General features: G+C 43.5%; 1 protein-coding gene across 3 annotated transcripts; it reads left to right on the top strand.

The window, feature by feature from the left end:
• Positions 1–839: 839 nt before the first annotated feature.
• Positions 840–24,247, top strand: SAP130 (Sin3A associated protein 130kDa). 3 transcript variants are annotated; one of them, XM_015426826.1, is made up of 21 exons: positions 840–988; positions 3,662–3,779; positions 3,931–4,166; positions 4,904–5,062; positions 5,284–5,395; positions 6,129–6,253; positions 7,752–7,876; positions 9,079–9,229; positions 10,918–11,008; positions 13,249–13,353; positions 13,979–14,120; positions 14,966–15,084; positions 16,507–16,797; positions 17,624–17,798; positions 18,040–18,144; positions 19,589–19,947; positions 20,800–21,048; positions 21,424–21,549; positions 21,752–21,855; positions 22,698–22,811; positions 23,472–24,247. In XM_015426826.1, exons 2-21 carry the CDS (start codon positions 3,668–3,670, stop codon positions 23,628–23,630), a joined length of 3,159 nt encoding a protein of 1,052 aa, XP_015282312.1. In that variant the 5' UTR covers positions 840–988; positions 3,662–3,667; the 3' UTR covers positions 23,631–24,247. The 3 variants fall into 3 exon arrangements, with proteins under 3 accessions (XP_015282312.1, XP_015282313.1, XP_015282311.1); XM_015426827.1 differs by having other exon boundaries at positions 3,928–4,166; positions 20,803–21,048; XM_015426825.1 differs by having other exon boundaries at positions 3,928–4,166.
• The last annotated feature ends 1,557 nt before the right edge of the window (positions 24,248–25,804 follow it).

The following is a 25,804-nucleotide window of genomic DNA, read 5'->3' as shown; positions in this document are numbered from 1 at the left end:
CCCAGATCTAAACAGAAAATAGCCATATGTGCCTACACAGCACAGTACACACAAAGCCATCTGCATGAACAGCAATCACCTCCCCCCACCAAGACAGTGAAATGCAGCTTCCTGTTCAGAGCAAGAAGATTTGGTTTTCTCTCTCTCTGTGTGTGTGTGTGTGTAACAAACTGTAGTGGGTTTTATACAAAGACCCACGACCCTTGCTCATATCCTTACGATTTCTGGTCCCTCCCCCCCACTTTTCTTTCCTTTGGATTTTTTTAAATAGTTGCCCTTATTTTTGAAGCCTTTTTCAAAGTGACTTCTTCTTTTACCAGACGGAACCTTATTTGAAAATGTCTTCAGTAACAAAACGACACAACAAAATATTATTTAAAAGACTGAGATGGCAGCAACAGGCACGACGAAACTTTCTATTAAAGCAAGCAGAAAGGCTTATCTCAGGACACGGAACAGATTTTTCTTTCGTTAAGGCAGCCTGGGAAAATGTAGGTCAATTCCGTCATGCAACCCCTTTATGTAAAGGATGACAGTTCTCAGGTTGAGGGGTTTTCTTTTCCCGCCATCATTCCGAGCTTCTCGTTCTCAATACAGCAAAGCTCCAGAGAAAACCAACCAATCCCAGCTTTAGAAGACTAAGGAGGAGGAAAAGTGAACACTCCGCCTGTTCCATGACAGCCAATCTCATGCCTCTTATGTTCTCCAACCTCTCGCGACATTAACTTCTGCGATGTTCGGCTCTCGAACTACAACTCCCAGGAACCTCTTCGCATCAACCACCTTAGCCAATAGCCGTGCACACTGAGGAGAAAGTATCGCCACAGTGGGCAGGATTCGTCAGACCCAATCAATCTGAAGGGGGGAAGGGGTGTTTTGCTGCGGCAGCGGAAGCAACACTCCCGACTGAGCCCCCTCAGTGTCAGCGCAAGAAGTGACTGGGGGGGTGGGCCTTTTCCGAAAGTCTACACCGCATCCTGGGCTGCAGGTAACTCGGTGGATATGGGGAGGGTTCGTCCTGGAAGCGGGATTCCAGACAGATCCGTCGCTGCTTCAAGCCAAACGGTGGCAGGGACTAACCTAAGTAGAGCGACTCGTCCCCTCACGTTCGAGACAGTTACGCGGGGCTTTAAGGGGGGGACGCCGCAGCTTTTTTATGCTTGCTGAACATCCGGGTCCCCGGCTCTGCGCGTCTGTTTCACATAGTGATCAGGGAGGGAAAGGAGGCGGGCTCTGCCTACTCCTGATTAGCCATTACTTGCCTCCCGATTGGTAGCTAGGCATAACCTATCCTGGCTTTCCCATTGGTTAGTAGATTGTGCTTTACTCCGTCTGGAATTGGCCCATGCTGGAACGAGGAAATCTTCCCATTGGCTGGCTCGGAAAAGAGGTGGTGGCTTGATGGAGAATCTCATAGGCGGAGCGTATGCGAAGAGAAGAGCCCGGCCCAAAGCAGGCGAAAGGGGAGGAGCCTCGGGAGTCTCTGCATGCCTCGTTGCTCTTCATTTGCAGCCTCAGGCTGGGCGCTGTTGTGGTTCTGCTGGGCTTTTCGAGTCTTACTTTCGGTCGGGGATGCGGCATTAAGTCCGCCCGGCCTCGGTTGTCTGTGAAGCGAAGGAGCTGATGGGGCTGGGCTCGTGCAGTCACCGCAGGGAACGGCATAAAGCCCTCATAGGTCCGATGAGAAGGGGGTCGCCCTTTTGCTCTCACCCCTGGAGAGCATTCTGGTTCTGAGGGTGTCCGAATCGGAAAGCGGAGTGTTATTCCGGGAGCGGATCCTGTGGACGTGATTTTGCCCTCTCGATTTCGCTCTCTACAGGTACCGCAATCGTTTTAGAGTCCATAATGGTGCGGAAGCTTTCCTGAATTTCTACTACCTAGTGCTCAATAAGGAGCACGTATTACCTGGCTAAGAAATTCGGATGAAAATGTCCAAAACTGAACCTGTGTTTTACATCTGTGTGTCGTAAAGGGGGGTTGCAGAGAATAGGATAACATAATGGCTGGGTAGAAGACACCTGGGAAAGCGGGTGTTTGCATAAGTTTTTATGTGCTCACAAGTCACTGCCAATAATATTTAACCTGACCTTGAAATCAAACGAAAGATCAGCTCTATGCTAGAAGGCGACTTGCCCTTTTGTTCTGGTTCCACTGGCAACCCATTGTGCCATCTGATCCTGTGCAGGTGACTTCCACTGTGCTTAAGTGGAGGTTATACAGGACCTCAGTCTTGGTGCTGGTGTTACAGAGACCATCAGTACTGCTTTATTGAGCACTTTCTCTAAGGCTTTTGCATGGTTTAGCTATGCAGTTCAAGAGGCTCCAGATTGCAAAAAGGAGAGGTGGGGACATAGTAGGATCCCGGCTGCTTCTGGCCCCATGCACGGGAGGCAAAGGGTTTTCTGTTTTTAAGACATTTTACAGCTTTCTAGTGACGAGCAGTGTTCCCTCTAAGCTGAGTTAGTGTGAGCTAGCTCACACTAACTCAGCTTAGAGGGAACACTGGTGACGAGTAACACTTTGCCTAGTAAAATATGTTACTGTAGCAGCAATGCAAAACATCTGTGTTGCAGCAACTGGTATAACCTCACAATCAGACTGCGTAAACAGAGGAACAGTATAGTCTACAGATCTCTCAAGTGACAAAAATCTGTGTCTGTGAAGAGTAGACAGTACTGGACTACACAGACCAACAGTCTGCCTTAGTATAAGGTAGCTTTGTATGTTCAGATGTACAGGCCAGTCAGTGTTTTTTATATCTAGTTCAGAATTCCAGAAGCTTAAGCTGTTGTTGCACAGAATCAGGGGAATCTTCCTGGTTGCATTTTTACATTTCTATGACAGTAGTGTTTCACTCCACTGTTTTTGGTGTCATGGACAATTGCGCAAGCTCTCAGTTGGGTTTTTATAAATAATGTTTTTCAATATCTCAACCTCATTTGTTCTGGAATACATTGTGATGATTCCATACTATGCTGAAAACTGGGAAATAAGTTCAGCAAGCAAAAAGTCTCACTGACTTAAGCATATACTGTGTCTGGCTTCTAGCTGTATACAAAATACCATATAATCTACACAAATAATTCCTAATATCCATTACATTGTGTGTATTTGTTAATGATGTGTGGTGTAGTTTGTAGCATGTGATTAAATTCTTGTACACTAATACTTTGAAGCCAATGTTAAACTTACAAGATTAACAAGTACTATTAACTAATATTGCTAACTTTGATATTATGGGATCAGTACAACCTTGGGATCAGTACAACCTTGGAATTGTTAGATTTCTGTGCTTCAGTATGATCCTGATTCTAGCATCTCTCTTCAGGCAGGCTGTACATTTCAATATGTGTCAAGCCCAGATTTTTCATAATCATAGATTTATCATTTACAAATTGTAGCTATTTTTTGAACCCATGTTGTTTTTAGATGTTGCATTCTTATACATATTTAAGAGTAGCTTTATTGAACTTGGTTAAACTATTTACATTTATGTTAGATTCAGTATCTATAAGGAGAACCTTTCCTTGTCACTTGTTGGTAGCCACAGTCTAAAAACATTAGAGACTAGTCCAACTGAATTCATTAGGATTATTCATCAACAAAAGTATTCAAGACAGTGATCATATAAATGATCTATAATTCTTCGTATGTTTCACAGGTGAACATGAGTTCTCAACAGTTTCCCCGTTCAGGAGCCCCTCCCACAAGTTTAGGACCAGCTCCTCCTCCAATCTCCACCAGTGGATCTACTGGATTGATAAACCCAACAACTACAGGTAAGGCAAATATTGAATTTAGAGATGTCCTACCAAGTTTGTAACCCTAAGCATACTGTCCTGGAAGTAAGTCCCCATTGAAATTAAAGATGGTTATGTATCTTAGCCTTTTTAGTCTTTTATTCATTGTTTCATTTTTCTTCTCCAGTAGTAAGTGATGAACCCAGTCGAGAATCAGAAGTTCCGCCCAGAGATCACATAGTGCCAGGTGGTTCTCTGCAGTCTCGTGAGGAGAAGCAGGAAACAGTTGTTGTGCGCCCATATCCACAAGTGCAAATGTTGACTCAACACCACACAGTGCAGTCTGGTGCACCAGTTACAGTGACAGCTCCTCCAGCGCATTTAGCTCCAGCAGTGCCACTTTCTTTTTCTGAGGGACTTATGAAGGTAATAACAGCTCACATCCCATATTAGGAAACAGAGGACTTAATAACACTAATGCCATTGGCAGTTGAGAATTTGTTTAGCCAAGTTTAAAGCCTGAATGTCGCTTTCTCTTCACTTTAGCGGTTAAGTGTCTGGATGGTATCACAGAACAAAAAGGGGAAAATGCCAGGTGATAGCTGACTGATTTATTATTGTACAAAGTCCCTGCGTGTTTCACTGTGCAGGCTTTGTCAGGGGGAATCAGAGCATTCACCTAGTGCTGGAACTGTCCACAACAATTAAGTGGACAGTTCCAGCACTAAGTGAATGCTGTGATCCCCCCCCCCCCGACAAAGCCTGCACAGCGAAACATGTAGGGACTGTGTACAATAATCAGTCAGCTATCACCTGCATTTTTTTCCCTTTTTGTTCTGTCGGCACATTGCTGGGTGCAGCCCATTTTTTCTTCATCCCTCCAACATAAAAGCAAAATGTTTTCAAGGAGGTTGACGCCCTTTGTACTGTGTCAATAATATGATTGTTGTTTTCTGCAAAGGTTCTTTCTTTAAAACAATCCTCTACCAAGGAATCTTATTTACTGAAGTGTATATAATATTTAATGATTCAGACAATGGTTACCACTGAATTGCTCTACAGATTCCTCCCCCATGAGATAACCAGTGCATACTTGTACTGTTAACTTCTTATTTCTGTGTCACAGAGCACAAATAGCGACCATATTTCTCTGTTCTTTGCAGCCTCCACTGAAGCCCACCATACCTAGCCGTCCCATTGCACCAGCTCCGCCCTCTACTCTGTCAGGTCCTACCAAAGTCCCTGGGCAGGTCACTGTAACAATGGAGAGCAGCATTCCACAGGCCTCTGCTATTCCTGTAGCAACAATCAGTGGTCAACAGGTTATCTCTTTTATTATGTTAAAATACATGGTTTCTTGTTAAGACCACATGAAGGAAAGGGAAATTAGTCTGAAATGTTTGGTCTGCCTTTAGAAATGCATATTTAACCTGTACCATCATGTCTTTTTAAAAATATTTTTAATTGTAATTTTTTGTGCATGAAGTTTTCCCCCAAGGATTAGCTTTAGAAAGACATCTAATGTGAAACTTCTTGCCCTCAGGGACATCCCAGCAATTTGCATCATATCATGGCTACCAATGTTCAAATGTCAATCATTCGAAGTAGTGCTCCTGGGCCGCCACTACACATTGGAGCCTCTCACTTACCTCGAGGTATGGAATGTAATATTTTCTCTGGAGGAATGGTCCTGGAGTAATTTTGGACTGTGACTAATACGTCTTGTGGTAGAACATCTAGAGCAGACTAGATTTCTGATGTCACTGCTTGCAGCTATCTTGTCTTAGAATACTCTCAGGGTGTAGTTAGATTTACTGTATACTAGCATGTACTAATACACTGAAAAACAGAAATATGCTTTTAGGATATACCATGGGATCATATACACCTTCCAAACCACTAACCTTAGCCACAGTTAATCTCGGTGTTAATTGGAGTTACAGATCCTCAGATTTCTCTTGACCATGGTTTGCTAATTGGCCTCTGCTCTATTTTGAAAGGTACTCTAATTAGTTTTAATGCAGTTAATGTAGTACAGATATAACACTAAACTTTAGATTAAAACCATGCTTCTGAAAGGAGCTGGGAGAAGGTGAAATGCAGTCTCATAGCCCCAGAACACCAGTTCTGTCTGATATTGTCACCTAATTTTTACTTTTACATAAACTACTTGCTTTAAGTAGCATTTGAAACGGAGATGAGCACCGCAACCCTAGAGTCGGACTCAACTGGCTTTCGAACAAGGGAACCTTTACCTTTACTTTACTAGTGATTATACTTCCTCTGTTAGTCTTTATCTTTTATGTCAAATAGCAGTCACTCTGACTTTAAAAAAAATTGATTACCTATGTATATTTTAGTTATATGTGCGTGGGTTTTTTTCTTCAGGTGCAGCAGCTGCTGCTGTGATGTCCAGTTCTAAAGTAACAACAGTCCTGAGGCCAGCTTCACAGTTGCCAAATACAGCCACAGCTCAACCAGCAGTTCAGCACATTATTCATCAACCAATCCAGGCAGGTGTCAATTACAGAGTGTTGTAGTCAGACTGTTGTTAAATATTTTCAATCCCTTCCAGTGGGATTGTCGGGCTCCTGCTCCGGTCGCGGGTTGGCGCCTCCGGTGGCCGTGGCGCAAGGCGCGAGTTGTGGCTTTTTAAAGCCCTGATGGTCCCAGGGGCGGGCGAACTGGTCATCAAAGGAGGGTAGACGATGGGCCTCAGATTGGTAGGGGACGGGGTTAACAGCACCCCCGGCGTCCCTCTACCCGTTCTTTCCCCCTCTCTCTCGGGCTGCCAGTCATTGCTCCGAACCGCATCCTCCTTGTCTTTTATTCAGTTCCCCTGACCCTGGGACCGCCCCTCCATTCTCCCCTCGGGAGCCCCGCCCCCCTTGATAATGGGAGATGCCGACAGGGCGTCTCCCGGAAGCCGGTGGGCCCGCTACCAGCGGCCGCAGCGGCCAGCGGGCACCTCCGTTGCCGTCGCTGCCGTCTGCTCCTCTTCTCCTGCGCCGCGCTCCGAGTTCCCGCCGGTCCTCCTTGGCCCCGCCCGGCTGCTGCTTCGTCCCGTGGCCCGGAGCCGCGCCCTGGCCCGGCCGCGTCTGGGCATTTGGGCTGTCGGCTGGCTGAGTGCTCGCTCCCCCGCCGGACTGCTGTCACTAGGTAAGTCGCCCCGGGCCCCCAGATCAGTCGACAGAGGGGAGGGGTGTCCCTGCTTCCCCGACCCCGGAGGGGCCGGGGGCTCTGGAGCATGACAGGGATATCATTTGTTTATAAAATACTGTTGAGTAAGTGTAATTGGAATATTTTTCTTTACAATACAGACCTATATATTTCTTAGTGAATATACTGTTTCAGATAGGGATGGGTATGAACTGGGAAAATGGAAGTTTGTCCCAGTTTGTGGGGTCACATGAACCTTCACGAACCGCCCCATTCAGCAAACGGTTCATTTCATGAGGTTTGTGATGGGGGGGGGGTTCTTCCCTCCCTCCTTTCTGCCAGCGGTGGCTCCCTGAGGCCAGAAGAATGTGGTGAGGGAAATCTTGCAAAAGCCGTTTAAACGGAACACTTGGAAGCAGGGGTAGGGAAGTAAAAGGGATCACTGAAATGGCTTACATCTATTTCAGTCTAACTGCTGATAGGCGCACCAGCCCCGCTGTTAGGCTGAAATGGATGCAGACCATTTCAGCAATCCCTCTCTCTGTCCTGCCACAAACCCCATGAACCTCTAAAAACCACGTGGAAGCGTTGTGGATAGGTATGGGCATGAACCTTGGTTTACAAATCAGCTATGTTCATCATGAAATTAGGTTCGTGCCCATCCCTAGTGTCAGATATAAATTAGCTCACATTTACAACAGACAAAATTCTCTTAAAATTGCCTAAGATGGAGAGCATTTTAAATCTGTTGAAGTCTAAAGTTATCTCACTTTTAAAAATCTTTGATTGGCTGACAGCTCTATTGTTAACTAATCTATGATGATGACCATTATTTTTTTCTTGTCTTGACAGTCCCGAAACGCTGTGACAACTGCAAGCACCATCCCCCCTGCAGTAGTAGCCACAGTCTCAGCCACAAGAGCTCAGTCCCCAGTTATTACAACTACAGCAACACATGCCACAGAATCTAGTCTCAGGTAACCATCACAGAAAGCCTAAATACTCTTTATATGTATTAGGAGTATAAAAACAGGTACATGTCGTAGTGCAGCTGAGGACCACTGAGTTACATGGCCACAGCTTGGGGACTCTTTTTTTTCAGGCTGCTTGTCCAGCCAGGTATTCTGGGTTTGTAGCAGCTTCCCATGCAGATCAGATAAGTACTTTTTGGCACGGTAGCCATATAGTATATAATGGCCTTCCAAAAGATAACTCCTGCATCTGCTGTTGATGTAGTCATTCATATCATACACAACAAGAAGATAAAGTTAAATTACATTCTGATCTCTCTTCTTGCATTATGGGTTTGCTGAGGCTGCATTTAGGTATTACTTCTAGACAACCTTACACTGTGGTTTGTGTAAACCCAGCCTGATGCTGTGCTCGTGCACCTCACTTCTCCCTTCCATGCAAAGTGGGGGGGGGGGAGTGAGGCAACACAAACCTGGCAACAACATTTCATATCTATCTTAGCCACCCAACACATCCTCACCCAGCAGCAGAGATGGCATCCAGGGAGGAGGAGCAGCAGCAAGTGATGCCACCCAGATCACACCTGCATGTCATCTGTATGATGAGGCAGGCATGCGACTGCTGACTGCAGCCTTGTTGTAGCAGGACCCTGCAGCTGATCAAGGGCAGAGGCAGCAGTAGGGGGCATGGGTGAGAGAGTGGTAGAGGGCTTTGGACAGGGCAGAAGGAAGGAGTATAGCAGGCATTAAGACAGGACCCAGAGAAGATGAGAGAGAGAGAAAAGGAACCAGGAAAGGGAATTCAGAGGAGGATGCAGTGGGTCAGCATCAAGGAGAGAGAAAGGAGAAGAGACAGGTTTGAGGAATGGCACACAAAAGGAAGGTGGAGGAGAGAAAGAAAGAGTTGGAGCAGAGGTAGGAAGCGCCACGTGGGAGAGAGAATGCACAGGTGTGAGAGGAACCTTAGGAAATGAGTTGGCCAAAGCGGCAAAGTTGGCCAAACCATAGGTCAATGGCTAAACGAACATGAGTGAAGGAACGCCATTTGTATTAGGATCCTCTGTGTGTTAGTGAACAGAGAGGGGATTTAATGTGCCGTTGCACCCCCATAGCCATCACTATTGCTATTTAATATAGTTAAAAATGACATCTGAATGCAACCTGACTTGAGTAGCTTCAGAAAAATAACCTCGGGTTTTGTTTTCCAGTCGGCCAACGTTGTCAATTCAACAGCACCCGCCTACTGCACCTATCAGTATTCAGCGTCCCGCACAGCCACGCGACACTGCAACCAGAATTACCTTACCATCCCATCCAGCCATAGGAACACAAAAACAGCAGCTCCACACCATGGCTCAGGTAAATTGGTACAAGCAAGATCAATGCAGTGTCTTCCCCCACATTGTCTCTTGTCTTTTGCTGTAAGGTCTTAAAGTTGTATGTTGAATAGAGTGTTGTACTGGGCTTGGTAAGTACTTTCTGTGGCACCGGGGACTGGGGAAAGAGCAAGGCGCCTTGGGGGCGGGGGGGGGGGGGGGGGGCAGCTGAGGGCAGTAGGCTGGTAACATGAGTATGGCCAGAAGGGCACCAGCTGGGAAGAGGCTGGCTGTTAGGGGCTGGAGTCGCTAGGTCAGGGAAGGGCATGCCTTTGGGGTGGAGAAGCTGGAGAGCGTGGTGTAGTTGTGGGCTCCACCCAGAACTCCCAGGGGCCACGCTGAGCGAGGGTTTAAGGATGGCCATGAAGAAGAACTGAGCAGTGGAAGTGTGGTGAAATGGGGACCCGCCCTCAGCCCTGGGAGACTGAGCAGCCATTCTGTGGCTCGCAAGCCCCTGTTTTTGCCTTTCCACCCTTCCTGGTGGAGCTATTTCCCTTTGTTACACGCTGCCACCACTCACTGGATTGACACCACCTTCCTAGAGGGACAGTGAGACCTCTCTGACTGATTCCCCAACCTTGGGAAGTTGATACCAGTCTTTGGGTGTCCCCTGGAGAGTTGGCAACCCCCTGATTTGGGCCTGTTTGCGTTCCCTAGTCTCCCTTTACCCCAGTAAAGTGCTGAGCAGAGAGGACTAGCTGGTCAAGGCACACCAGGTCTTATTTAACTCAAAAAAGTTTATTTTAACTGTACAAGTTAAGCGCAGAAAATAAACTCAATCACATTAACACAACCTGGGCAGAAAATAAATACAATTTAAAACGCCATTCCTTTGTCCCCTACACACACCCTCTCTGTCTCTGGAGGTTGTGGGCCTCAGGATGGGTTTTGCTTTCCTCCTCCTCTTGTGGAGAAACCCCAGCCCTTCATTGGACTGGTCACTGGTACTGTTACCCTCCTGGCTGTCCACCAGGGTTTATAGTGGCCTGGATGCCCTGGAGTTTGAGGCAACAGGAGCCCCCACCTGTCTGCTCCCTTGAAGCTGCCGTCCACGCTGAGCCAAAGGCTGAAGACCAGGCTGAAGACCGAAACCCCCCCCCCCCCAGGAGCCAAAGCTTTTATCTCCCTGCGCCCCCCCCCGGCGTGTGTCCAAATTTTCCCACTCTGTTCCCTACAGCTTCTGGGAACTGTAGGCAGGGAGGTATGGCAGCTCCATTGTTCCCTATGGAGTACCTCCTCCCTCCTAAGGACTACCAGGCTGGCATCCATTTTACACACCCAGGTAAATGCCATTTCATTACAGGAAGACAGGAGCAACACATGTGCTTGAGAATGGGAGAGATGACTAGCACAGGCTAGGAAAGGAATTGAAGGTGGCTGGGTGTAAAGGGAGTGCTGAAACTGCCCCGAGGGAACCGTGCCTGCTACACTGAGTAAATGTTTGTTGCTGCAACCTGTGCTGATGCTGCCTATTCACTGGGAATGGTGGGTCAACCGACAAAGCTTGCTAAAGCCACCTAACGTGGCCTTGCAAGTGGGGCGTGGGAACATAGAGTGAGACCCAGCAAACTACACTTTTCTTTTAGAACAAACAAAGCATAATGTTAAAGCAAGTCAGTGCAAAGCATATGAGCAATGGATTCCTAAAATGAAACTTTTTACTTCTTTTAGAAAACCATTTTTAGTACTGGTACACCTGTGGCAGCAGCAACTGTGGCACCTATTTTAGCAACCAATACCATTCCTTCAGCAACCACAGCTGGTGAGTATCTGAAAGGAAAATCAAGTTGAAGTAATTGTTATAGAGCCCATAAGTCTGTGTACAATGGATTTTATTGGGGTAGGGGTTTGAAAATATTCTGATGTTAAAGGAGCTAGGACGGTGGGTTGTAGGGCTGCCTGGAGAAAAGTGTCCTGTCCCTTTAATAGAGGTTCAGTGTATAGAAATGGTCAGCTGACGGTTTTCATGGCACAAGTAAACAGCAACAGCTGATAAAGAATAGCCCACTGAGCATCTGTTAAAGGCACAGGGTGCTTCTTTTTCCATTCATACAGTTCACAACCCTAGTGGGGGAGGGTTTCCCTGGCCTTAAACAAGGGGCTTGGCTTCCCCAACCAGCTCCTACTGCTAATCCAGTCGCCAATATCCCAACCTTTTCAATGATCCCATTACCTTTAACACATTTCAAAACCATTTGAGGAAATGGCATGAGATGGGTGTGGACAGAGAGAGAAAAACAGAGAAAGGCAAAGGAAGGAATATAAAAGGTGACAAAGGAAAGAGTAGAAAGGAGGGAGTGTGGACAGTGAAGGCGGATTCTTGAAAAGAGAAAAGGAAGGAGTCAGGATTCGTAGCAAGTGGGAGCCCAGAAACGCATCAAATAATTATGATAACCAATTGTGATAACTTGAGTTTTCATGTCAGAAGGATAGCTTTTGGGGGGTCCTGCCATGAGCTGTTAGAAGGATTAGAAAACTGCTGCATAGAAATTTTTTGTTGTTGTTAGCCATTCAGTCGTGTCTGACTCTTGGCGATTCTATGGGCCAACTCTCTCCACATTTTCCGATCTTCTGCTGTTTCTTTGAGTCATTCCATGCTCAGGCTGGTGTCGACTTTTATGGTGTCTAGCCACTGTGTTCTTTGGCAGCCCGGTTTCCTTTTGCCACTAGCCAATCCAAGCATAATTGCTTTTTCTAGGGAGTTCTTCCGCATGACATGGCCAAAATAAGTCAGTCACAGTTTTATGATTTTTCCTTCCAATGACATGTCTGGTTTTATGCACTCCAATACTTGCTTGTTTGTCACCTTTGCTGTCCAAGGAATGCACAAGAGCCTTCTCCAGCACCACAGCTCAAATGAAATTTGAACAGAAATTTAAATGGGTGTAATTGACATTTTCTGTCTGTTAAGATCACAGATGCCAAGAAAAATTTAACAGTATGTACAATAAAGCACACATGGAGAATGGGTCTGCTGATTAATTAAATGTTCCGGCTTATTGTTCTGCACCGACCCCTACCCAAAAGAATCCACAGTGACCATACTATTATATTATAGGGCACTGCCCCAGGGACTGTTTCCAAGGCAGGAAGCTCCACCCCCCTTTTCTCAGTTGCCTTATCTGTTTTCTGTCAATATTAGAACAACACACTCCACCTTCCCTCTTCTCGAAGCAGCTCCGGCCTCTGCATTGGCCGCAGTCACCCTGTCAGGCTTGACAGAGAAGAAGGGCTATGCAGTGGAGAAAAGCACTGCCAAGCCCCTCCCTCATGGTGACAGCATCCCAGGTGAAATAAGCAGCGTTCCCCTGCCCGTGGTTGAGGTGGGGGCTAGCAAAGGGGCCAGTGGCAGTGCTCTTTTTTTCTTTTTCTGCTGGCCGTACCACATCTGGTCCCATCTATCTGGGTATACAGTGGAGGACAATGGTAAGTCCAGGGCGAAGAATTCAGACCCCACACACCATTGGGAACACATGCTGATATCCCCATACCTGACAGGAGCCTTCCTTTTCTTGGACTGAGCTACAGAGCCATCCTACGCAGCAGGCAGATGAACGGGCCAGCTGCCTGGGAGGGGAACCCTGAGCGGGAAGGAGCCACTTTCAGGCGATGTCAGCTGACAGCTGGAGAAGCTGGAGTGGTGCATGTGTAGACCCCAAAATTTTATTTTTTTTATTTTATTTTTCACATTTATATCCTGCCCATCCCGTAAATGGGCTCAGGGCGGGTTTACAAGGTTTACATAAATACAATAAAATTTTAAGACACATTATAAGCATATAAAATCAATAATCATGGCTTGCTGTAGGGAGAGTCCAGCCCATTGATGTAGGTAGGTGTGGCCAGTTATCAGTGGGTGGGAGACAGCAACCTCAGGGTGCCATTGCGTATGGTGGCTGAGGGGGATGAGCTTGCCCTGTGGATGACACCAATTAGTAGAGTGTTCTCGATAATCAAGTGCCAGATAACAAAGCTTTTACTGCATCTCTTTCTGCATTTCAGGTTCCGTCCCTCATACCCAAGCGCCTACAAATACGATTGTCACTGTGACTATGCCTTCACATTCTTCCCATGCAACTGCTGTGACAACCTCAAACATACCAGTTGGTAAGAGCAGTGGTTCAGAGCTATTGTTCTTTATGTTCACACATTTTACTGAATGGTGGGGACAACATAGTTTGGGGTATCTATGCATGATAGCAAATGAGGCAAGAAAAAACTGCTTATATTGGGAGCAACAAGCTGGCAGACTGCGATGTGGTCTATTCAGTTTTACTACTAATTACTGATAAATCAATCAGTGCTTTAAAGACAGTTTTGGGGAAGGGATTGGGATGGTAAAGCCCAATATGTAGTTGCTTTTTAGGACTTTATAGTGGATTTTCCTCATTTACTCTGAGTGAAAATAGTCTCCAAGCATGAGGCCATTTAAGAACTTGTCTGAAGCAAGAAGACTGAGGAGAGGACACTTTGCCTAACTGGCCCCTACCCAAGTGCCATCAGTCTTATTGTGAACTACCTTGAAGGCATGTTGTCAGGCAAAGTATACTTTAAATAACACCGTTGCTCAAGATGTGCAGACATATCACTACTTCTTTCCATTCAACATGTCTGGGTTTTCCAGTACAGACTACTGTGAGCTTTTGTGGAAGGAAACAATAAACAACCTAGAACATCTTATGTTCCTTGTTTGAGTTTGTGAATAATTGTGGTATACTTTCTCACTGCGCAGCTAAAGTGGTCCCTCAGCAAATCACACACACTTCTCCTCGCATCCAGTCTGATTATACTGCAGAGAGGAGCAATCTCATTCCTATATCAGGACACCGTGCATCTCCAAACCCAGTTGCAGTGGAAACTAGAAATGACAACAGGTAACTGAATACATTTGCGTACATAGGATTGGTACTTGTTAATTTTGACCATACAACAAGTGTATTCTGTGTGAGGACACTTGCATAAATAGGATGATGAATACCTTGATTCCTGCAGATAACTTGCAGTGCAATCCTGTGCACAGTTATTTAAGCGAAGCCCATTGATTTTCATGGGCTTAGACTGGAGTAACTATGTAGAGTTGCATTGTGCAGCACTTAAATTAACAAGGTTTTTGCTTGTTTCTAGTAAGAACCACTTGTGATTCTTAACCTAGCTGCTTCCTGTTCTTCAAGCTATGGTCAGTGGGTGCCTTGAGTTCTGTAGTTCATTGATTCTACGATGTCCTTTCCACCAGACAACTTTCTGAAGAGTAAACAGTCCTGAGTACTGAACTTGATTCATCCTGCAGTCTTGCACAGCTGTGAAAAGTGAAGGGAAATGAGATGTGTTACTCAGGGGGTGAATAGGCATTGTTCTGTTGGTGCATGTGTGTACAGGTCATAGAGATGTTTGTTAGTCAAGAGACTACTATTCAGGATTAAATTTAAATAAAGTTAACAGCATATTCTACTGATGGATATCAGTACTAGTGGTATAGAGCACACGCAAGCCTGGCAACACATCCACTTTTCTCCATGGGTTTGCTGTTTTGCTTACACTGTACAATACTGGAAGACTTTTGAGTGGCCTTCTAAGTAGAGGCTATATGGCAAGCAAACGTGGGGTGGTCTCCAGAAAACCAAGCAAGCCAGAATGCCTTATGACAAAATGTAACAATAATTGTCACAGCTTCAGTAACTGGCATTGCAGTGCTCAGTCTGACACCTTTTCCCTTTTATAGGCAGTCGGTACCTGTTCAATTCCAGTACTTCTTACCAACATACCCACCTTCTTACCCTTTGGCTGCTCACACTTATACACCTATTACCAGCTCTGTGTCCACCATCCGCCAGTATCCTGGTAAGCAGCATAAATGAGCATAACGCATAAAAGTATTTTTGAGCGTTAAAGGCATAGTTTCAAATACAGTGAATGCAATACTTAACTATTTCTGAGAACTAACTGGCAATGTCTCTTATCATTTTTATAATAAAGAAAACAATTTTTGCTATGTGTAACAAATGTGTTATCAGCTAGTATATGAAGCAGTAGATGTAATTTCTGAATCTGTAACAGTGCTGTTGACATACTTTTATGTTAATAATGTATTGATTTTGACATTGATGTATTGTAAGAGCAGTAGCATTTAGATGTAGAAAAACTAGTATGAATGCACTGGGGTATAAATGCCATTGAATGGAATGCAGAATAAAACACACTCAAGTATGAGTATAGAAACTTAAAATGTATGGAAAATTATTCATTGAAGGCTCAAACAAAGTCTAAATTATGTAGATACCATACATATAAAGTCTCTTTGGCTGTCATTAACCATTGCAAAAAAGAGAGCTATAATATGCCAGTTACACAAGCTTGGATCCTGTGCTATGGAAACCCATTCACACTGCAGAAGAGAACTTCCTGATTGACCACCCAGTCTCCATTACAATATGGTGAGTGAAGGGGAGTCTGTAGCACAATGGGGGAAATAAGCAAAAACTGCATCCCCTCACCTGCTTGCGCTGGAGGAAATGCCTTCCATCAGCAAAAAACATAATTGGGATCGAAGCCACAGCCTTACAGTTCAGAGTGAACTCAGTCTTGCCTGTATGAACAGGGTATCAGGTGATGTGATTACTGAAGCTGTCAAAATCCAGAAGTGCATTGTTTTAAGTCCATATATAAGTGCATTTTCTAAGTGTTCAAAATATTTCACCTGCATCATTTCAGTTATTCTTGCAGTACTCCTGCAAAGTAGTCCAGCATTCTTATCCCCACAATGCCTGGGGTGACCCAGTAAATTACGGATTGAAGTGAGATTTGAATATGGGAACTTTCCAGGCCCGAGCTCATGTTTATATTCTCTGCTGCACTAAATCAATATCTACAGGTTTTAACATCTCTTTTCCAAGCCATTAATGTGGCTCCTAAATGAACCATTTCTGAGTTGCTTCATCTCATCTGAAGAACTGTGACAGCTAAGCCCAGGATGAGAGTTGGCCATAGTTTTATGTGGGAGAGGCAGCGGTAGAACACAGTATCTCTTTGTATTTTAATGCTCATAATGGCTATTATAATGTGGCTTTAGCAATATAAAGTCTATATCACTGCTATATAAATTGAAACTAGAACAGTTGACTTATGAACCTTAAATCTTTTTGGCACTTTCAGCAGCACTACAGATGTGTAAATAAAATATATCTTCATTACATGTTGCTTGACAATAAAGGATAATAAGCGGTCTTTTTCAGGGAAATAATTGAGTCTGTGTGCTGTTCCCAGTTTCAGCTCAGGCCCCCAACTCTGCCATCACAGCTCAGACTGGTGTAGGAGTAGCCTCCACAGTCCACCTCAATCCCATGCAGCTGATGACTGTGGATGCCTCTCATGCTCGTCATATCCAGGGCATCCAGTCTGCACCAATTGGTGCACAGGGTATACAGCCGGCACAAGGAATACAGTCGACACCAATTGGAACCCAGGGGCTACATCCTACTGCACCAATTGTTACACAGGGTCTTCAGACAGCACCAATGGGTGCCCAGCAGCCACAAACTGAAACAAAGACATCAGGTAACTATCAGTGGTATTTCCATTTATTCTGTGAGGCTAAGGAAGCCAGAACACTCTGTCTTAGAGTTCTTATTTGTTATATAATGTTTAAAGGATGCTAAGACTGTTTCTATAAACATTTACTTGAAAATCCCTTGAAGTCAGTGGGACTTACTTCTGAGTAGACATGCAAAGGGATTGGGCTTTCAGTAACAAAAGACTTGCAATTTCAATGGCCACATTAACATTCATAATAATTGGCATGTTTTATTTAATCTGGCAGATAATTCTCTAGAAATCAATCAAATCTTGGATCATAGGGCAGCAAGCATCTTACTGAGCAGAGAGCTTCTGCTATCCCCAACCATAATCAAATTTGTGGACCTTTTCATTATGTCACATTAAATGACTGTGGGAGCATTCCTAAGGAGGTCTATTCAGAAGTAGGCCCCATTTTGTTCAATGGGGCTTAATCCCAAGAATATGTATTTAGGATTGCAGCCTTAAATACATTACACATGGAATTTGTGGAGGAAACATAAAGTGGCGGTTTCTACTGATTCCCCCTTCCTGCTCCAGAGGTCCCCTCCCATGTTATTTCCCAGGATCCCCTGTCTTTCAGGAGCAGCATTTCATGATGATCAGTGGGCTGCAGTGTGGGGATGGGAGGAGGGAGCCAGGAAAGTTCCATTCTGCCTTTGGAAAGTTTAGTCTAGATCCAACCCATAGGGTAGACTAACATTTTCTTATAGTGACTACAGCTTTTCATTTATTTCATTTATTACCTTTATAGTGTTGTACTGACTCCCTAAGCTGCTCTTTATATCCCTTTTTTTCTCTTCATCAGTGGTCCTGGCAGAAGGAGCCACCATTGTGGCCAATCCAATCAGCAATACTTTCAACACTGCTCCAGCTTCAACGACCGTGGTGCAAACCCACAACCAGAGTGCCAGTTCTAGCACACCAGCCCAGGGTTCATCCCCTCGCCCAAGCATTCTCCGGAAAAAACCCACAACAGATGGGTGAGCAAAATGAGCAGTCATCTACGAATTTCATTTAGGAATCTGGTATCTTCTGTCTCCTTAGTGGAATATCTAGAAGAGCTAGGGACTATATAGTCTAAATAGTAAAACCACTGTTTTTAAACTCCTTGGGGAAAGTACTCCTCAGTAGTTTCACAAATGGAAATATCAATTCACTGGTATTTATTTTTCAGTGATCCTAAGTAAAATACTGCATGGTTATTTGCATTTAATTTTGCAGGCTGGCAGTTAGGAAGAGTCTCATTCCTCCTCAGCCACCTGAAGTCGCTGGCACTCGAGTAGAGAGCTCTATGAGGAGTGCATCTGGATCACCAAGACCAGCCAGGTAAGACTTCACGACAAAATAAGATGTGAAAAAGTCAGAGTTACTGGAATTTTAGTTTCTAGGAGAGGAGGAAAGTGTTGCCTGTTCTTACTGCAGCGTTATCAGCTTTTTGTGGAGACGGCTATTTGCACAAATGTGAATTGAGCTGGTAGATGTACACTGAGATGTTCAAGCTTATGAAATTTGACTTCATCCCTGCTCTTTTTTTCTTTAACAAGTTCCTTTTAGACCTTGGTAATCTACCTCTCACCCCATTCAAATATGTTCTCCCCCCTCCTCCCCCAGTTGTTTGATCTTACTAACTAGTATTTCTGCCTTCCAAAAATTTAGTGTGATCACATGACCAATATCTCTAATGGCTTCAGTCCTGTATCAAATTATATAATCTGATGTGGGGTAAAAGCCAAATCTGAATTTGGAATAAAGTATGCATAATGTGAATGAAGTATTCTTTGAGTAACACTGTGTGTGTATGTGTGTGTTTTTCTGAGTGCAGAATTTTGGGATAGAGGATAATTATATTTTGAATGGTACCTTGAGGAGCAGGCAGAGATCTGTTGGATATCCCAGCCATTGTAACAAAAACTGCATATAGGACAACACTTATACAAATGGTTTTATCACATGAAAATGAGCAGGATCACAGTGAATAGGAGTTCTAGTTAAGAACCTTCACTGTATCACTAGAAACGCGCACATACATTTGGCTCTAAGCCTTCAGCAGAAATTATCTAGACATTCTTAGGTTTGGCACTATACATTGCTGCATCTTTCTGTGTTTTTACAAGAAGATCAGAATCTCAGCAAAGGCACCAATATCTGAGTTAATGACTGTATTGTGCAATTTGTAGTACCCTTGTAGCTGTTCAGATTCTGAGGATCCACACTTCATTTCTGCAAATGTGAGGACACTATGTCCATCATCAGCTTCATTTTGACTGAAAGAATGAAAGCAAAATAGGACTTTTGAAGGCTCTAACTTCAACATTTATTTAATGCTGTGGTAACATCACTGCGGTGATGCGGTGGCTCAAGTGGTTAAGACGCTGAACTGCAGGCTGTGGAAGGTCAGTAGTTCAGCGGTTCAAGACCCGGGTGCCGCAAGACGGGGTGAGCTCCTGTCTCTAGTTCCAGCTCCTGCCAACCTAGCAGTTCGAAAGCAAGAAATTGCAAGTAGATAAATAGGTACCACTTCGGTGGGAAGGTAACAGCGTTCCGTGCGCCTTGGTGTTTAGTCATGCCGGCCACATGACCACGGAAACGTCTTCGGACAGCGCTGGCTCTTCGGCTTAGAAACGGAGATGAGCACCGCAACCCTAGAGTCGGATTCGACTGGCTTTCGAGCAAGGGAGACCTTTACCTTTACCTAACATCACTGCAGATTTTATAAACAAATACACTTTCCTAAAACTGATTTTCCCCCTCCTTTGTTTTGTTTCTTTAGTGCCAAACCTAAACCAGAAATCCACGTGTCCATGGCCACTCCAGTAACTGTGCCTATGGAGGCAGTATCAATTCAGAGCAATGAGCAGCCTCCGATTGCAGTCCCTACTTCTCAGCAGCCGCCACCTGCCATTCCAACAATCATCACAGCAGCTAGTCCCCCATCACAGCCCACAGCAGCACTGTCTACCATTCCAGGAACTGTTCCAGCTGCTCCACCCACTTCTACAACAATGGTGGCTCCTCCTCCACCTCCATCGACTATAGGTGGTGTCCTGTCCACAGTGCTGGGTCCTGTTGTATCAGAGATAAACATCAAAGAGGAAGTGGAGCCTATGGACATAATGAGACCGGTCTCAGGTAGCTTGCTGTCCAAGTGGTCACAAAAAAGAGACCTGATTTGGTTACAAAATTCAGATTGATCATTTTCTGCAAATTAGTTATAATGAACAATTTTCTGCTTGCTTAATTTTAAATATTTTTTTTAAGTGTTGGTTTCCTATTTGATCTCCATGCAAAGGCTCATAATCTGGAACCATGTGTGAGTGGTGAAATGCTCCTGGGCTTTGCATGTGACTGAAATTACAGTAGAAATGGCTTCGTTGAGAAAAAACTGGCCAGAAAGATGCATTCATTATTGTACACAGACATTTGGATATTCATTGCATTCTGCAGTCAAAACTAAAAGGGCACATATGTAGCCTTGCAACAAAAATGAAATGGAGTCTTAATCTCAATATCTTTTTCACAAAAGGAAAAAAAATTGTTACAGCGGTTAATTATTGATGTATTTTTTAAAAAACTTCCTTGGGAGCCAAAATAATGACCAATCAAAGGAATTCCAAAATTCCATCGTGGTGAACATTCATAAAACAAAAGGTTGTTTTATCCTCCCTCAGTGTGCCTGAAGTAAACAGAGGCAGGTTTTTTCTGTGCCAAGAACAAGAATAAGTATAATTTTCAAATACACTATTCAGAAGAATATTAGAAAGGCGTTAGGTCCATATAAGGGTATTAGAAGTTTTAAGATCCTCGGGTGAGAGAGACTCCCAACAAAGCATTTCCTCTTTTAAGAAACACTGTTCTTGGAAAGGCACCACAGTGGCAGTTTGCACTTTTTGTTGCACTGACTGGAAGAGAGAAGAGGGGGACCTACACTACTTTTAAATTTAACGATCTTGTACACATATATCTTCTTTTCCTCCTTTTCAGCAGTTCCTCCTCTGACTACAAATACTGTGTCTCCATCTCTTACGCTGCTGACCAACAACCTTTCAATGCCCTCAAGTGACTTGCCACCTGGTGCCTCCCCAAGGAAAAAACCACGGAAACAGCAGCATGTCATCTCTACAGAAGAAGGGGACATGATGGAGACCAATAGCACAGATGATGAGAAATCCACTACCAAAAATCTGCTGGTAAAGGCAGAAAAGCGCAAGTCACCACCAAAGGAATACATAGGTGATTATTCGTCTTCTGGTACAAAATGTTCCCTTTTTGATGCTTTCTAACCCATAGCTGTCCACTGAAAGTACAGTTTAGCAGGTAAACAAGGAGTCATGGTGAAAAAAATTGGTAGACCTCTACTTTTCTAAATCTTATTGTTTTGTAGCATTGTATAATTTAAACTCAAGAAACTTGAGTGCACTCCTGTGCATTGTTCCCCAGCCTAAACCAATTGATTTCACTGCATACGGTTGCACTGTTTCTGCTGGAACTGAGCTAATCTCTAGTGCAGGTTATATTTACATATTTCGATTGTGAGGTTGTCTTTCCGAGTTCAAACTGCAGACATCTTTAAAACATTTGAATAGATTTTTTTTTAACCTTCCTTAGATGAAGAAGGCGTCAGGTATGTGCCTGTTCGTCCAAGACCCCCCATAACACTGCTACGTCATTACCGGAACCCATGGAAAGCTGCCTATCATCACTTTCAACGATATAGCGATGTCCGGGTGAAAGGTATGTTTTCTAGTCACTGCATTTCATGTGGTTCGACGAACTGTCATATTATACTATTTAATATGATTTGAAAACATGTCTAGATACTTGAACCACTGGAAGAAGGTATCAGATGCACAATGTGTGAATAGCTATCGTCTATTTTATTGCATCAATCATGACTGGTTTCCTTATCTTTGACTTGTCACGTTTGACTTTCTAGAAGAGAAGAAGGCAATGCTTCAAGAGATAGCCAATCAGAAGGGTGTATCCTGTCGTGCACAGGGGTGGAAGGTCCATCTTTGTGCAGCACAATTGCTGCAGCTGGTAAGTGTAAGAATCATGCTAATTTTGTATAACATGGGAGAGCAAGAGAAATTTAGCCCAGCAAGTCTCTTCCAAAGGGGATAAATACGTATTTTTAAAAAATATATGACCACCAGGTTGATTACTGGGACTACATTTTCTATTAAGTGTTGTCAGGTTCCAACTGAGTATATGTATATCCTGTGAGCCTGACATTTGTGTGGATGGAGGTTTTGATCCAGGCATAAGAGCTGATACATTTTATACAGATGCTCAAAACTGGCAAATCCCTCCCTCTGGTGCACAGGTCTGAAGAAGTGTCTGGGATGGTGCCGCTGACTTGAGGAGGCAGCACTGCTCCACATTCCTGGATGCTTCTATTTCAGGTGGGGGTGAGGTAGGTGCTTTGAATTCTAGCACCAAGCTCCCCAAGCCATTCCTAGAGGAATACTACGGAAAAGTGAGATTACAGTTCAGTATTAGGAATACTGGGTTCACAAAAAGAAGCTAAAGTTTTTGTATTAATGGAGACTGTTTTGATTCAGGCATAAGAGCTGATGGTAAGAAGACTGAATTTCAGAACTTCTTTCACAGGCTTGGGTCAAGGGTTGGCTGACCTTTAGTTTGTCTCTAGACAGCATAGGCTGGGATCAGTGTTTCCCCATCCAGGGATAGGGCAGTCCGGCTTCATTATGAAGTATATTTAAGAGAACTCCGTATGGTAGATACAAGAAAAATATTGTTATGAAAAATAACACACACACAACCTAGAAAGGAAATGGAATTTCTATTCTTCACACAGCCTTTATTATGAAACATTGTGAAAATGCTGGGTGTTCTTGCCAAATTCTAATATCTTACAGACTAACCTGGAACATGATGTATATGAACGACTCACCTCCCTTCAAGAAGGGATCATTCCCAAGAAAAAGGCAGCAACTGATGATGACTTGCATCGAATAAATGAACTGATACAGGTAAGGAGACTGTAACGTATTTAGTCAGTTTTGTAAATTTACTTTAGCCTGTACTTGGATTAAATTGTTTTCAGTCTAAACTGTGTAGACAAGATGGAAAGGTTAAACTAAACACAACATACTGCATACCCACTCAAAATAGTACCCTAGCGATAAACATACTGCCCTTTAAAAAGATGAATCATTAAGAATACGGAGGCTGAAAGGTTCCATGTACCAGTCAAAATACAAGCAAACATTTAATTTTAAGAAATAAATGGCTCCCACTTACACATGCACACATTCATTTTTATGTTTTGGAAGCCAACCCACCAACTCATTTTGAATTACTTCATGGAGACAATTCATCCAAAACATAAAAGTGCATAATAAATGACGGAAGATTGGTGCAATCTGTTCATCCAGTTACATCTTTTTAATCATGAGAAAATACAAATGCATTGCTATGGTAGTCATGTATCCTTAAAGCTTAGCATCACTGTTCGTTTTGAAAGGCAGATTGTGTGCTGACGAGAGGGAAGTGAGCCATAACAGACTCTGGATTATTTAAAGTTCTTGAGATCATATTCCTTCTTGTATTTCAAGAATTACTCCTCAAAGATAACTTGCATTTCTTTAAAGTATTTGACTTTTTAATGTTGGTGCTATGTTGTATTTCAGGGGAATATGCAAAGATGTAAGCTTGTAATGGATCAAATTAATGAGGCTCGAGAATCCATGCTAAAGGTCTTGGATCACAAAGACCGTGTTCTGAAACTTCTCAACAAGAATGGATCTGTCAAGAAAGTGTCCAAATTGAAAAGAAAAGAGAAGGTCTAGAGCCAGAGGTAGAAGGACTCTGGAAACAAAAAGATTGTACAGAACAGTGTTAAGGCTCATTTATTTTGGGTTTTATTTTAGAACTACATTTTGAGTAAAAAAGGATGAGTTTCAGAGAAAGACAACAGATGGATGTGTGGAGCCCAGTGACCTTAAGGGATTGTTGTTGACCTATCAAAGGAACAAAGATTTGTCTCAGGCTCGTCCCTGTTTAAATACTTCACAATCACATTTTGTTTAGCCCTCTTGATGTGCCAGTGCCTACTAATTGGAACCATTGATGCAAATGTGGTAGACAGCTCTCCTCCTTCCATCTTACAGTTTTAGCAGAAACTTCACAGATTTGTTCAATGGATTCCTGCAACAGACCTCAAGAACCATACATCTGTTATGAGTGCTGAGAAAGGGGGGGGGGATGACACTACTTCCATCTAGCCCATTCAGTTCTTGCTCCTTTTGACCTTGCAGTTGGCTGGAGCAGCCTTCATAAAGCAGTGCTGCTGCACAGGCAGTTCGGCTATATTTAGAATCTTAAGTGGTTCTGAAGTCTTCTAGCTGTCAATTTTTTTAAAAAAAATACATTTCAAAGTGAATTGTAGTGTTGTGGAGTGTGTGCGTGTGACCATGTTGGTGCTCTGGGATATAATTGTTTTCAAAGTACTCATACAGCACAGTACTTCCTGTAGCTGATGTGATGCTGTTTCTTGTGTTACGTACTATTGTACTACATAGCATCCTGAAAACATTAAAGATTTGGAGGATTTTGTATAATAGTTCTGATTTTGTGCAGTGAGAAATCGCTTTGAAAAACAGATTGCTGCAGAGATAGATTAAATAAAATAGGTTGGGGGGAATTAACTTATTTCTAGTGTTCTGAAGGAACACAAAAAGCCTTCCCCTTTTCTTATTTCTGCAAAAGCAGCTCAGCCCTTCATCATCCATACTCTTCACTATGGTGCTAAAACATTATGTACCGTTCTGATTAGTATAATGAGGGGGGATATAAAAATTTGGGTGTTATTTCTATTTTCCTTTGTCTTGAAAAGTTACTGTTCCATTATACAGTTGTCAGTGCTATTTAGAAAGGGCAAGACATAATCCATTCTGATTTCTCATATGCAAGCTTTATGAAATGACAATAGTTCCCATTCCATTTCACATGAGCTTGTAGAGAACATCCCAGTAGACTATGGTTATACCAGTTAAGATGAAATCACAGTTAGAATAAATCTATAGAAAACTGTTGCGGTATCATAAAGCTTGCTGGGTGATCTTGATTCACTCATGCTGTCAGGGTTGTTGGGAGGATGAAGACAAGAGGGAAGAAACATGTAACTGCCCCAAGCTCAAAGGACAGCATGAAAATGTATTTGATACCTTCTTTCCACAATGTTTTCTGCTGAAGCTAAGAAGACACACCATACCTCTAAAATTAGGAAGTATCTAAACTCTAGATCATTCTGGGCTGCATCTTTCCAGGTACCATCCTACAATGTGATTGTATTGGTCTGGAGCATGGATGCTGTAATTCAGTCATGTGTTGGTAAATAGTCCTTGTAAACTTAAGTCAGACTTTTTCCCCCCACACAAAGATTTAACAAAATGGTGTTCCAACAGATTATGGGTGGGATCCTACCAGGTTTTTTACTTCTGCAAGAGGGAGGAGTCCATTTTAACCACCCGAAAGGCAATGTCAGAGATCCTAGAACCCATGTGGATGAAAGGCAGGAAATAGAAACTGAGAGGCAATTCCCCTCTTTTTTTTTTTAACCAGAACATTTTATTCGTATTCAACCATAATGTGTAACAACAAACAACAAGAGTTACAGAAATCCACTTATCCTACCAATGCAATCAAATATACAATCAATACAAGCAATTCCCCTCTTCCTTGCACAGCTGCAGAAACCTGTAGAACCTAACTATGTTTGAATAGTACTATGGAAGGTAACTACCATCATGAGAAAGTATCACACCACCACTACCCAAATATGAAATAGCAAGTTTTATTTTGTTTGTTCTACATGCTTATTACATCTTTATTCTACCCTTCCTCCAAAGAACATGTTTTTCCCTTTATCCTCATGAACAATCTTGTGAGGTCAACTGGGCTGTAACTAGTCCATAGTCACCCAGTCATTTTCATGACCGAATGGATATTTGGACCCAGGTTT

Source organism: Gekko japonicus, unplaced genomic scaffold (assembly GCF_001447785.1).
Source record: "Gekko japonicus isolate JY-2015 unplaced genomic scaffold, Gekko_japonicus_V1.1 scaffold14, whole genome shotgun sequence".
In the NCBI taxonomy this organism is placed as follows: domain Eukaryota; kingdom Metazoa; phylum Chordata; class Lepidosauria; order Squamata; family Gekkonidae; genus Gekko; species Gekko japonicus.
Note: the sequence above shows the minus strand (reverse complement) of the source record. Positions and strands in the feature narration are given on the sequence as shown.